Source organism: Nicotiana tabacum, chromosome 15 (assembly GCF_000715075.1).
Source record: "Nicotiana tabacum cultivar K326 chromosome 15, ASM71507v2, whole genome shotgun sequence".
In the NCBI taxonomy this organism is placed as follows: Eukaryota; Viridiplantae; Streptophyta; class Magnoliopsida; order Solanales; family Solanaceae; genus Nicotiana; species Nicotiana tabacum.
Window position 1 is genome coordinate 133377554 of NC_134094.1, and position 14083 is coordinate 133391636.

Sequence of the window (14083 nt, forward strand, 5' to 3'; positions counted from 1 at the left end):
CTGTACCAGACACGCGAATCATTTCTGTGTCTTTCAAGGTTGGCTGCTCCGTCCCCCCCCCCCCCCCCCAAACACACACACACTCTACTATGTCTCTGCAGCAGTCCCCATACCCCTTATATATATATATATATACATACACTCAACTAACTCAATTCCACCATTCAACCAACCAACTACCTAATTATTTCACTCACCTCAACTGTACTTAGGGGGAACAAGTTCATTCTCCATCTCCATTTAATCAAGAATATACATACTTGGTAAATTTTTAAATTCTGTTATTAGTTTCCTTTACATTTACAGTATTTTTTTTTTCAAATTCTTAATGTTGTTACTGATTTGGGATCTGTTTTTTTTTTCTTTCAAATTTACTGTCTATTAATCAATTAGAACATACATACTTGGTACATTTTGAATACTAACAATTTGTTTCCTAAAACTTTCTTTATTTGGATTCTTGCTGTTCTTTTTAGAGTATGTGATCTGGGTTTTTATCATTTTATTGTTTTGACCCAGTTTTGAATAATATTATGTTTGTTTCCTTTTTCCATTTTTGAGATGGGATCTGCATTTTTGTCATTTTACTGTTGAATTGTCGATTTGGATTTCTGTCTGTTAGTGTATAACTGCTGTAGTTGTTGAATCTCTATTTTGTTTCGTGCGATTTTCGATGTCTCTAAGGTGACATGCTTTGATTTGTTTGTATAGAATTTTGATCTAGGAAAGATCTGCTTTAAGAGTCATTTTAAAGTTGTAATCTTTTTGGGAGACTGAAGATGCATTTCCTTGAGTTTACGTGTTAAAGATCTGATCTTTGTACGAGTATTTGGTATATCATGCTTTGTATACATGTTAAAGATTTGATTTTTAATGAGTTTTTAGTATATCATGTCTTTTGAAATCATCATTTGGAATCACCTTTCTCATTGCTTGTTAGATTTTGTCCATTCAACTAGTATCCTTCTTGAGTACATTTATAGTTTCACTTGCTTATTATTTATACTTAGTTCTGATTTTCAGTTATCACAGGCCCTTGGGTAGCTTAGTCTTTGATTTAGTTGAACTCAGGGAGATGTAGCCTGTTTGCGGTTTATCTTCATTTGTTAAGGGTCAATTTAGAGAAAACTCTTAGGGATCATCTTGTTCTATATGTAATTTTAGGTGATTTTGAGGGGACAACTTGGGGGTTGCTTGAATACGAAAGATTCTGCAAACAAAGGCGGATCCAACATCTAAATTTGATGTGTTGAATATTTATGTTCTCATCACTGAATTCTTCGCCCTTCCAGAATTATGGGTTCAAAACGTAGTATTTGACAAAATTTTAGTGTAAAAGTACTAGGTTCAGTGGAACCCATTGGTACTACATTGCATTTACATCTGGCTGCAAATACTATTGCTAATTGTACATGAATACACCTGTTGAGATATTGTTTTGGCGGTTGTCTAAAAGTCATGAGCCGTCTCTCCCATGGAAAACTTTATCTTTGATGGAATTAAGCTTTGATATTTGTGCTGATAATGTAAATTTTGCAGAGGTCTCAATTAAACCAGCAGAATGGCGACTGGACAACTTTTCTCCAAGACTACACAAGCTTTGTTCTACAACTACAAGCAGCTTCCTATCCAGCGAATGCTTGACTTTGATTTCCTTTGTGGTTCGTACTATCTATTTCTCAATTGATTTGCCGGCAAATGTGCACCCAATACTTGTTGTCATAAGGTTTTCATTCACATTTTTATTAATTGTTTTTGAATTGTAGGGAGAGAAACACCTTCTGTTGCTGGAATTATCAACCCTGGTTCTGAGGGATTCCAGAAACTCTTCTTTGGTCAGGAGGAAATTGCAATTCCAGTACATTCTACGTGCGTGAAATCCGTCCCTTCGTTGCTTTTTTTTTCTCTGTATTTGATTTCTTTTAGTGATTATATTTCCATGCTGACATTTTAAAGGGCCTCATTTGGAAGTCATTTTCAATGTGGTACTCTTTTATCATATTTAGTCTTTTGGTACAAATTTAATATTTATAGGTTTAATCTTGTTACTCAAATTTCGCACAATTGAGTGCCAAATGTCAAATTAGATCATGTGACTTTCTAACTTTTGGTTCTACTTTATATCATTTGAAATTTGTGCAATATAAGCACATGTCGATAGACTTGTTGCTTTAGTTTCTCAGTTTGAACTAGTTCAGATAAATGATAGTCTTAATTCTAAGCTATCTACAACCACCAAACAAAACAAGCTATAGTGAATATGAATGAACTTTGCCTTCTTTACAGACCTTTGGTTGAGGAGTCTTATAAATTTTGATGCTTATTTGCAATTTTTACCCATTCTACAGCATTGAAGCTGCCTGTGCTGCTCATCCCACAGCTGATGTTTTCATAAACTTTGCCTCTTTCAGAAGGTTGGTAGTATTAAACATCCTCCTGGTTTGTTCTTTCTTTTTTTTAAATCTTAAACTACAAAAGATTTGCTCCTATATCTGATTTTTCCTTCTTACGTGATCACAGTGCTGCTGCTTCCTCCATGTCCGCTCTAAAACAGCCAACCATCAGAGTTGTGGCTATTATAGCTGAAGGTGTTCCTGAGTCGGATACCAAACAGCTTATTGGTTATGCAAAGGCAAATAATAAGGTATACTAATTGTTACATCATTCTTGTTGTGTCCTTCAGCATCTAGTATCTTTCTTTTTCTTTTTTCCTGGCACATTCTTGACTGATGTTAGATACTCGAGCGAAGAATGAGTTCATAAAGTGCTATTTTAGCCATTACCTAATCTTGTTTATCATTGTTCTTTTCTCCTGGAGTCAATAACTCTTCTTATCGACAAGTTTCATGTTTCAGAAGTTATCGAACCTTGTGGCTTATAATATGTGCATTTTTTCAGGTGGTTATTGGTCCAGCTACTGTCGGAGGGATTCAAGCTGGAGCTTTTAAGATTGGTGATACTGCTGGAACGATTGATAACATTATTCAGTGCAAGCTTTACAGACCTGGATCTGTGGGCTTCGTCTCCAAATCTGTAAGTAATAGTATCTTTACATCTTCTATTTTGATACATAGAAGAAATCTCTGGTTTGTCAAAGATGTATTTATCCCCTTCACCCCGGTAGATTTATGCCAACTTTTTACTTTAATATCAACAATTTTCAATTAAATAAGATAGTATGTGTGATGTCTTTCCGTCTTTTCTCACAACTTTCAACTGTGGTTAAGTTATTTCCTCTAGGTGGAATCATAAAAGAGCAAGACAACTTTTTGTGGTTTCATAGTACTAACTTTTCTCTTAATATATATAGGGTGGTATGTCTAATGAATTATACAACACAATTGCCCGTGTGACTGACGGAGTTTATGAAGGTTGGGCATTCTAAATCCTGAATTATGCTTTAGAACACTTTTATATTCATTCGTACTTAGAAATATAATATGAGTGAATTTTCGATCTGTGCAGGAATTGCAATTGGTGGGGATGTCTTTCCTGGATCTACCCTTTCTGATCATGTTTTGCGCTTCAACAATATCCCACAGGTAACTTTGCTCGTTTCTAAACATTAAATTTTGACTCAAGTCGCATTTTATTTCACCATCCTCGTATAACTAGAACCTTAATAGGGCATGATCAACTATATGTTGAACCATTTTGCCCTTCCCCTTCTCAATTTGATCTACTTTTCTCTTATGAAATCTTAGATCAAAATGATTGTGGTACTTGGGGAACTTGGTGGACGAGATGAATACTCCTTAGTTGAAGCCCTGAAGCAGGGAAAAATCAACAAGCCTGTTGTTGCATGGGTTAGTGGAACTTGTGCTAGACTCTTCAAGTCGGAAGTACAGTTTGGACATGCGGTGAGCTATTTCACCTTATTCCCTCATTTCTCGTAAAATGCAGATAAATGTCTTGTCTCTTTAAGTACTGAGAGCTGATTCAGTGAAGCAGTTTTCTGCCTCTACTAGTCTAGTTCACACGTCAAATCTAACTTTTCATGGGACTCTCTAAATAGGGTGCGAAGAGCGGTGGTGAAATGGAGTCTGCACAAGCAAAGAATCAAGCACTCAAAGATGCTGGAGCCATGGTCCCCACCTCATATGAAGCTTTTGAAGGAGCAATCAAAGAAGCATTTGAACAGCTGGTGAGTCCCTTGATATTGAGCACACTCAATAACAATTCATCTACTCGGTATTAGTTTTAATAGGTTTACCTGGTCGTTTTCATAGGTCTCGGATGGCAAAACAACTCCTGTAAAGGAAATAACGCCTCCACAAATTCCTGAGGATCTCAACACAGCAATTAAGAGTGGGAAAGTTCGAGCCCCAACTCATATTATTTCCACCATATCTGATGATAGAGGTATGGACTGAATTTGACTACATTTTATTATTGATTATTTTGCCTTCTTATTGCTAAATAAGAGTCAGAAGGAATGCTGATTTTGTCTTCCATTTCTATCTATAGGTGAAGAGCCATGCTACGCTGGTGTACCCATGTCATCTATTGTGGAGCAAGGATTAGGTGTTGGTGATGTCATTTCTCTGTTGTGGTTCAAACGCAGTCTCCCCCGTTATTGTGCACGTTTTATTGAGGTAAGTTAGTTGTGATTGCATTGTTATTGTTCTTTGAATAAGTGATAAAATTTGATTATATTGGACTTCATGTTCTGCCCCTACGTCGTTCTGTTTCTAAACATCTGTTTTCTTGCCGTTGGTTTGACTTGGCAGATTTGCATTCTGTTGTGTGCTGACCACGGTCCCTGTGTCTCTGGTGCTCACAACTCCATTGTAACTGCAAGGGCTGGAAAAGACTTGGTGTCATGTCTTGTTTCCGGTATGTTATAATTTGTTATTAATGTAGTTACATTATGGGTTTATCATTCAATTGGAATTGGAATAATGTGGTTCTGTAACAGGGTTGCTGACGATTGGTCCCCGATTTGGTGGTGCTGTCGATGATGCTGCCCGATACTTTAAGGATGCTTATGACAGGGTAAGTGCTTACAATCTAAGCTATTATTAGAGTAGAAGCAGTTCCTGCTGCTACCTTGAGTGTCTGGATTAATAAACTTTTGCAATGCTTTGTTTGCAGGGTCTTACACCATATGAGTTTGTCGAAAGTATGAAGAAGAAGGGCATCAGAGTGCCTGGAATCGGCCACAGGTAGCATTTCTTTTAATTCATTCTTGAAATTAAGCGTATTTAGTAGAAGCAACAGTTTATATCGTAGACTTGCTCCCTAAAATGGTAGTTGGAGAAGCTAAATGGTGTACTTGAAAGTCTTGTGAAATTGTAGCATTTCATGGTCGGACACTCGCAGTTGCGGAGCCAGGAATTTCATACAAAGAAGCTAAGGGATTCAACATATAATATATATACATAAAAATAAAATTTTGACCTAGTTATACAGTGTAATTTCTCGGCAAAGGGGTGTTAATTGCCACCCCTTAGCCTAAGGTGGCTCCGCCACTGGACACTTGTGTGACTCTTTGAATGGAGCTCATGCATTGCATCTACTTCTTGTGTGATAGGATCAAGAGAGGTGACAACAGAGATAAGAGAGTGGAACTACTGCAGCTTTACGCGAGGGAAAATTTCCCTTCTGTTAAGTACATGGAATACGCGGTTCAGGTTGAAACCTACACACTCTCAAAGGCAAACAACCTAGTCCTCAACGTTGATGGCGCCATTGGTACTCTCTTCTTGGATCTCCTTGCTGGTAGCGGAATGTTCACCAAACCAGAAATCGATGAAATAGTAGAGATCGGTTACCTGAATGGTCTGTTTGTGCTGGCACGTTCTATTGGTCTTATCGGGTAAGTTGGCTCGTCCTTCCAATGGTGCACTTCAAATTAACTATGAAATTTAGTCGTCAAACAATTGTAACGTACCTTTTTGAATTTCAGGCACACATTTGATCAGAAGAGATTGAAGCAGCCTCTATACCGTCACCCATGGGAAGATGTTCTCTACACCAAGTGAAGACGCTCCCAATAGCAGCACGCAGAAAGTCGCCTGCTTCCTATCCAGCATTTTATCGAAAAGTGTTTGTTTAGTCATTTGTTGTGATCATTCTTCTTGTTTTCTGCTAGTATTTTGTACTCCTAAGAACTTGCTAAGCATTTCTGTAAGTTGTTATAAGAGACAACTCTTTTAGTTTCACACCAAGAGTTTCCTTCAATTCCTATATATCAAAGAAATAACACATTCATTGCTCTACCTTGCTTATTGAGTCATTGTAATATCTACTTACTGCACAAGATTTGTTTCAAAGACTTACTTAGATAAGTGTTTTTTTGGTGATAAACAATTTGTGTTTGGCTAATTAATTTGTAAAATACTTTTGAGTAACAATTAGTATTTGACCAAACTTTTAAAAAGTGTTTTTCAAAAAAGTGTTACTTTTTTCTGCTTCTCCAAAATTACTTCTGCTTCTACTTAAAAACACTTTCTTTTCTTCTAAAAACTTGGCCAAACACTTCAATTTTGAAAAAAAATACTTTTTTTTATATATATATAAAAAATGTTTTTGGCCATTAATTTATAGCATGTTTGGCCAAGCTGCAAAAATGAACTTATTTTGAGAAATGCTTTTTTCAAAAGTGTTTTTGGTGAGAAGCAGTTTGTGTCTGACTAATTTACTTAAAAAACATTTCTGAGCATCAATTAGTGTTTGACCAAGCTTTTAAAAATTGCTTTTAAGTGTATTTTGTCTCAAAAATGCTTTTCAAAAAAGTATCTTTGAAGAGAATCTACTTTTTTTATGCTTCTCCAAAATTGCTTATGTTTATATTAAAAGCACTTTTTCCCGCTCTAAAAGATTGGTCAAACACTTCAACTTTGAAAAAAAAATATTAAAAATACTTTTGGTTTGGAGAAGCTTGGCCAAACATGCTATTAAACAGATTTTTTGACACTTTCATATACTTATTACAATGTTACTTTTCGTAACCTGAAAATAAGGTAAGCAATTTGTTACGACCTGTTATGATTAAATTACTCTAATGGCGTAAACATATATTTACATTATTGGTGTAAAATAGGTGTAAATTCACATCATATGCCAACGAGCAGCTGTTGATTTCCTATGCGGAAACTAAACGAAATTTTTTGAGAGATTGATTCACTAGAATTCTAACAATGATATACAGTCAACCATCTCTATAATATACTCGTTTGTTCCAATATTTTTTGGTTTTATAGTGAATGACTGTTATACACCTATAATATCATTTGACATTTAAATATTTTTTTATTGTTATACATAAATATTATCCAAAAATTAATTATTTTTCCTTTTTAATGTTACATATAAAAGATAAGAAAATTATTCAAATTTAAAATCTCAAAAGATATGCATATTTTACTAGTTAAATATTGAAGAAAGCTAATACATTATTAATAAATTCATAACTAAATGTATAAAGATTTAAACTCTAAGACAAACATTTTAAAGTTGTTACCTAGAAAAATAAATTCTTTCAAGATTGATGAAAGAACTTTGTAATTGTAGCTTGTTTTGTAGATTTACTCAGGGATATAATGCTTGAATGGCGAAGATTCGTGTCCAAATTTTCAACAAAAAGGTACCCAATAGCTTTCCCTTGAAAACAGTCTAAGAGTTTAAAAGTTAAATTTTTATCTAAATATTTTTTGGAATTTATCCAACGAAAAATATATCATGTGCAAATCTTCAAATCTTATATCTTACTCAAGATAGAGATTTTGTTAATGGACAAGATTGTGTGGATATTTTAAAAACTATTATTAGTAATTTTAATAATTCTATATGGCTATTATAAATGATTAATTTTATAAAGAGCGTTCTGCTATGAATATGATTGTTGTTGTTATAGGTAAAAAAAAATATTATAAAAAAATAAAATATAACTTAAAAAATTGATTATAAAGAAAACTTAATTTTTATAGTAAATTACTGTTAAATAGAAATACTCTAGGTTTGACTGTATTAAAAATTTTAAATTATAGAAAAACGTCATGTTCCATTATAATGGAAAATGTAGGCTAACAACCCACTAAACTTTACCTTTATAATTGGATGAATTTTCTTTTTCACGTACGGACAAAGACATGCTCTTTTTAAAAAAAGTATTTGAATGAATTTGCGAAGGGCCATTTCAAATCTTCTATTTATTATTCCAATTTTATGGGGTGTTCCATAGACAATGAAGGGCATATTTCAAATACTAGTAATGTATTGGGTAAAATACGACGGTACATGGCCACCAAAGAAGGGGACACGTGGAATCAAAGCCGGGAGGGCGAAAAACCGGGCACATTTATCGCGTATGTCACCGAGAAAGGCAAGTCCATAAAGGCATTAAGCATGCCACGCCCGGTAGCATTTGATGAAGAATATTTCACAACATTAAAGGGTAACGACTTATTATAGAATTTGGGCACTTATGTTTACCGTTATGTTTCCATTATCACATTCCAATAATTATCATTAGTGGTGGGCCCGACCATTACGCCCATTGAGCTATAAATAGTAGGCTCAACTATCATTGTAAGGGACGGGTTTTCTAGACATCAAAGAATAGATTCTAATACAACATCTTGATACTGTTTTTCTCTCTAGCTTGTTGATCTTATTATCATTGCGCCTGTAAACCCGGTTCGCGGGCTCTCCAAATCTATCGGTTTGTCTTCATTTGAGCTAAGTATCTTGCATCCAAATTGACTGATAATGAAATTGATTCATCTGTCTAGAAACCACAAACAAATTCAACTGTACCGTTTTTCGAGCAAACAGTTTGGCGCCTACCGTGGGGCCTAGGCAGTCGTGCGATTAAAATTGGTCCTTGCTTTTTATCCATTCACAAGTTTTGATCATTTTTCTATATTAGCAAAAAATCACCAAAAAATGGCAATCAATACCGTTAATAACACTCACATTCCTGAGGTTCAAGGGGAACACCCCATTTCGAGGACTCAATCAACGACACTTACAATGAGGGGGAAGATGCCACGCTAGTGTATGACGGGTGGTACCCCAGACAAGTACGGGAGGCGACTCCAAATGATGCTGACCAGGGGCACGTAGAAGACGCAGTAAGGATCCTACAAGAGCAACAAGCAATCATTCTAGGCTACCTCACGCGGCAGGATCAGGTTATGACGGATTAAAAACAGGCGCTATCAGGCGCTTCAAATAATACAAATAGGCGAGATCCGGTTCCTCCTGTTGTTCCCACAAACCAAACGACGTAGAGAGTCGACAACAACACCAGGGGCGAAATTGGCTCTGACGGGGCTTGGGGGAGTAGGTCTGGCCTCAACAGTAATGATCCGATCAAGGAGGAACTCTTGCGGTTCATGAAGGAAGTAAATGCCCACATGGACCAAATCCAGGGAGCACAATCGGTATTGAAAGGCCCGAGCTCGAAGAAGTACATCCAATTGCCATACAATCCGAGTGCGGCCCCAGAATTAATCCCAAAGCGATTAGAATGTCTGAAGTGCCAAAATACGATGGGACCTCATATCCACAGGAACACATCGCCACCTACACAACGACGGTGAAAGGAAATGATCTGGCTTATCACGAAATTGAGTCCGTGTTATTGAAGATATTTGGTGAGACTCTCACGAGGGGAGCCTTGACATGGTACTCATTATTGCCCGAGCATTCCATAGATTCTTTCAAAATGCTCGCGGATTCGTACATCAAGGTCCATGCTGGCGCCAGAAAGGTACAAGCCTGAAAGTCCGACATATTCAGGATCGCGCAAGGAGAATCCGAGTTATTATGAAGGTTCGTTAGCCGGTTCCAGAAAGAAAGATGTTGTTACCGGTTGTCTCGGATGAATGGGCAGCTGAAGCGTTCACTAAGGGTTTAAACCCGAGTAGTTCAGACGCTTCCCGGAAGCTGAAGAAAAGTCTGCTTGAGTTTCAAGCAACGACTTGGGCAGATGTCCATAAACGGTACGAATCAAAAATAAGGATCAAAGACGATCAGGTCGGCTTTACGTCATCGACCAAAGGACCAGATAAGAACATGAAAAATATGAAAGATGGTATTGACCCGGGTAGGCGGACCTCAAGGGGCCGTTTTTTGCCGTACGAGCGGAAGGAAGGTCGTGACAGGAGATTCCGGATATCAAACAAGTCCACCATTGACAGGACGATCGATCATGGGCGGAACAATAGAGCGTTGCGGGATAAAGAAATCTCGGGATCACGAGGTTCTTCTTATCCAAAGTTATCATAGTATAACTTCAACGTCAACGTGGTGTAGTTAGTGTCGGACATGAGAGATATCAAATAGGCACGATTTTCGAGACCGATAAAGTCCGATCCAATCGAGATGGACCCAAATTTATGGTGTGAATACCACGACACTAATGGCCAACGGACTGGGGACTGACGGCACCTCCGGGAAGAAGTGGCAGCAGTGTTAAAGGATGGTCAGCTCAGAGAATTATTGAGTGACCGAGCCAAAACAACTATGGACGGGGCAGGGGCGAAGCGCAAACCTCAAAACCAAGAGAGACGCCAAACGATCAACATGATATTCGGAGGGGACGAAATTAATGGGATCACCTTCTCGTCCGCAAAGAAGACAAAAATTTCAACAACCTATAGCAAGAGGCTCCGGGAAGATGATATCATGTTCACGGATGAAGATACGGACGTACTACTACTGTCGCATAATGACACGCTGGTAATCTCTTTAAATGTGTTAAACTTTAAAATTAAACGTGTTTTATTGGATCCAGGAAGTTCCGCAAATATCATACAACAGAGAGTTCTAGATCAAACTAAACTCACCGTGAGCATCATCCCGACGACAAAGCTCCTTATTGGATTCAACCTTGCAAGCGTGATAACCCGAGCGGTAATTTTACTGCTCGTAGAGGCCGAGGGCGTAACAAAGACGGCTTTCTTCGTGATAGTAGATGGAGACATGGGCTAAAATATCATCTTGGGAAGGTCGTGGCTGAACGAGATGAAAGATGTGCCTTAGAAGTACCACAAATTGCTGAAATTTCCCACACCCGAGGGGATCAAACAGATCGATAAGAGGTGATCAACCGGTCGCTTGAAAGATGAACGCAATATCGACCTCCCATAGCAAAGGAAAGGAACCTCCGGCATAGCAGTTATTGGAACCGGCTTCCACCCCCAAACCAGAGGAAGTTTCCTCGAGGGCAGGAGAGTCGGGACAATATCATATACCAAGGTATTTTCAAGTACCGGAAGAAACAGACGCAATAAAATCCATGTCAGGAGAACTAGACTGTTTGAAAAATTATGAGAAAGGAAATTCTATTTGGGAACAGGACTACACCTAGAGCTCTGGTCAGATATTATTGAATTCTTTAAAATTAATGCTGATTATTTTGCATGGTCGCACGAGGATATGATAGGAATCCCAAACAGAGATACACGTGCACAAGGTAAGCTTGGACCCGAGCATACCTCCGGTAAGGCAAAATAAATGCCCTATTGCCGAAGCAAGGACTAAATGCGTCAGAAAAAAAGTAACCCGTCTACTTAAGATTGGTTCAATCCGATAGGGAAGATATCCGGACTGGCTAGCTAATGTGGTAGTAGTTCCTAAGAAGAACAATAAATTTCGCATGTGCGTAGATTATAAAGATCTTAATAAGGCATGCCCGAAGGACTTGTTCCCATTGCCAAATATCGATCAAATGATCGACGCTATGACTGGGCACAAGTTAATGAGTTTTCTCGATGCCTATTATGGGTACAATTAGATCAAGTTGAACCCGGAATATCGGTAAAAGACTTTGTTTATAACAAATTTTGGTACATATTGTTACAACGTAATGTCCTTCGGACTAAAAATCGCTGGAGCCACTTACCAACTGTTCGTAAATAAGATGTTCGAAAAATAATTAGGAAAAACTATGGAAGAATATATACAAGATATGCTCGTTAAGTCTCTGCATACAAGTAACCACCTGAGATATTTGCAAGAAACGTTGACACACTAAGGGAGCACAATATGAAGCTTAACCCCGAGAAGTGTGCGTTCGGGATCGGATCAGGTAAATTCTTAGGATTCCTAGTCTCACAAAGAGGAATTGAGGTGAATCATGACAAAATAAAGGCCATAGAGGACATCCCTGATCAACTATTCAACATAAAAGAAGTACATAGATTCACAGGCAGATTAGCGGCTTTGATCAGGTTCATTTCTCAATCATCGGAAATGTGTCATCGCTTCTTCGCATTGATCAAAAAGAAAAACAACTTCGAGTGGACACTAGAGTGTCGGCAAGCCTTGAAGGAATTGAAGAAAAACCTGTCAAGCCCTATGTTGCTCTCGAAACCTAAAGAAGGAGAAACATTATTGGTCTACCTGGCGGTCTCACAAGTTGCGGTAAGCGCAGTTTTAGTCCGGGAGGTAAAAGGTACGCAATTACCCATATATTACGTTAGCAAAATTTTAACAGGAGCAGAAACCCGCTACCCACATCTGGTAAAGTTGGCTTTAGCTCTCGTGGTAGCCGTCCAGAAGCTGAGGCCCTACTTCCAATGCCACCCGATAACAGTGGTGACTACTTTTCCTTTGAGGAATATACTCCATAAACCCAAACTCTCGGGCATATTGGCCAAATGGGCCGTTCAAATGAGCGAGTTAGACATAAAGTATAAATCGAGGACATCGATTAAATCGCAAGTCCTGGCTGACTTCGTGGCCTATTTCAGCCCAGTACTATTGCCTCTGGCCGCCAAAGAGGCAATAATGGTGTCAGAACCGGCACCGAGAGTCTGGACCTTATTCACAGATGGAGCTTCAAACGTGAAATGGTCTAGGCTCGGAATAATCTTGATCACGCCTTCAGGGGAAACCTTAAGGCAAACTATCAGAACAATTCCTCTAACTAACAATGAAGTAGAGTATGAAGCTTTGATTGAAGGGCTCGAATTGGCTCGGGGACTCGACTCTGAAGCCATCAACATCAAATGTGACTCGCAGTTGGTGGTAAAGCAGGTTTACGGATTTTTTGATACCAAAGATGAGCGAATGCAACAATACGTGGTAAAGATTCAGGCCTTATTATCACGATTCTGAAAAGGGTAAATAACCCACATCCCAAGGGAAGAAAATGCGAAAGTAGATGCATTAGCAAATCTGGACTCATCAACAGAAGTCCGAGGACCAGAATTAGGCACAGTAGTACAACTGATGAACTCAGCCTTGTACACAGAGGGTTATTACGAGGTAAATTCGACCAGTTTGGTTTGGGACTGGAAAAATGAGATAATCGATTATCTCAAATATGGAAAGTTGACCGAGGACCCCAAAGCTTCAAGAGCATTGCGCACCAAAGTTACGCAGTATAGCTTCAGTAAAGGCCAATTGTATAGAAAATCCTTTCAAGGCCCGTTGGCCCGTGCTTAGGAGCATCAGAAGCCAATTATGTCATGAGAGAAGTCCATGAAGGGATATGCGGCAACCATTCGAGCACAGATTCTCTGGTGCTGAAGTTAGGCCGAGCAGGATATTACTAGGCCCGTATGGAACAAGATACCAAAAACTTTGTACAAAAATGTGATAAGTGCCAATGCCACGCACCACTAGTGCATCAACCAGCGGAACCCCTGCATTCAATTCTGTCACCGTGGCCGTTCATGAAATGGGGAATGGACATCGTTGGACCATTACCACCGGCTCCTGGAAAGGTAATATTTCTTTTGATTTTGACTGACTATTTTTCAATATGAGTGGAAGCAGGTTCTTATCAAAATATCGAAGAACACGAAGTGGTCGACTTCCTGTGGGAAAACATAATTTGCAGGTTCGGAATACCCAAAGAGATTGCATGTGATTACGAGCCACAATTTATCGGGGCAAAAGTTACGAAATTCCTCGAAGATTTGAAGATAAAAAGGATTACCTCTTCACCTTACCATTCGAGCGCAAATTGACAAGCAGAGTCAACAGACAAAACAATTGTGCAAAATCTAAAGAAAAGGCTAGAAGCAGTAAAAGGCCATTGGCCCGAAGAGTTACCGGGATTGCTATGGGCCTACCAGACAACGGCCAAGTCAAGCACAGGAGAAATCTTTTTTTCCCTTCTGTA

General features: G+C 38.4%; 1 protein-coding gene across 1 annotated transcript; it reads left to right on the forward strand.

The window, feature by feature from the left end:
* Positions 1 to 7: 7 nt before the first annotated feature.
* LOC107793546 (ATP-citrate synthase beta chain protein 2-like) lies at positions 8 to 6221 on the forward strand. The gene is made up of 17 exons (XM_016615924.2): positions 8 to 263; positions 1540 to 1661; positions 1767 to 1869; positions 2349 to 2414; positions 2521 to 2644; positions 2899 to 3033; positions 3311 to 3371; positions 3466 to 3542; positions 3705 to 3860; positions 4016 to 4144; positions 4230 to 4362; positions 4468 to 4595; positions 4731 to 4836; positions 4919 to 4995; positions 5095 to 5165; positions 5534 to 5818; positions 5909 to 6221. Exons 2-17 carry the CDS (start codon positions 1562 to 1564, stop codon positions 5982 to 5984), a joined length of 1827 nt encoding a protein of 608 aa, XP_016471410.1. The 5' UTR covers positions 8 to 263; positions 1540 to 1561; the 3' UTR covers positions 5985 to 6221.
* The last annotated feature ends 7862 nt before the right edge of the window (positions 6222 to 14083 follow it).

Coding starts and splice junctions, on each gene's coding strand:
- LOC107793546 (XM_016615924.2), top strand. CDS start 1,562: ATGGCGACTGGACAACTTTTCTCCAAGACTACACAAGCTTTGTTCTAC. Junction 1,870..2,348: donor GCAATTCCAGTACATTCTAC/GTGCGTGAAATC, acceptor CCCATTCTACAG/CATTGAAGCTGCCTGTGCTG. Junction 4,145..4,229: donor AAGAAGCATTTGAACAGCTG/GTGAGTCCCTTG, acceptor TCGTTTTCATAG/GTCTCGGATGGCAAAACAAC.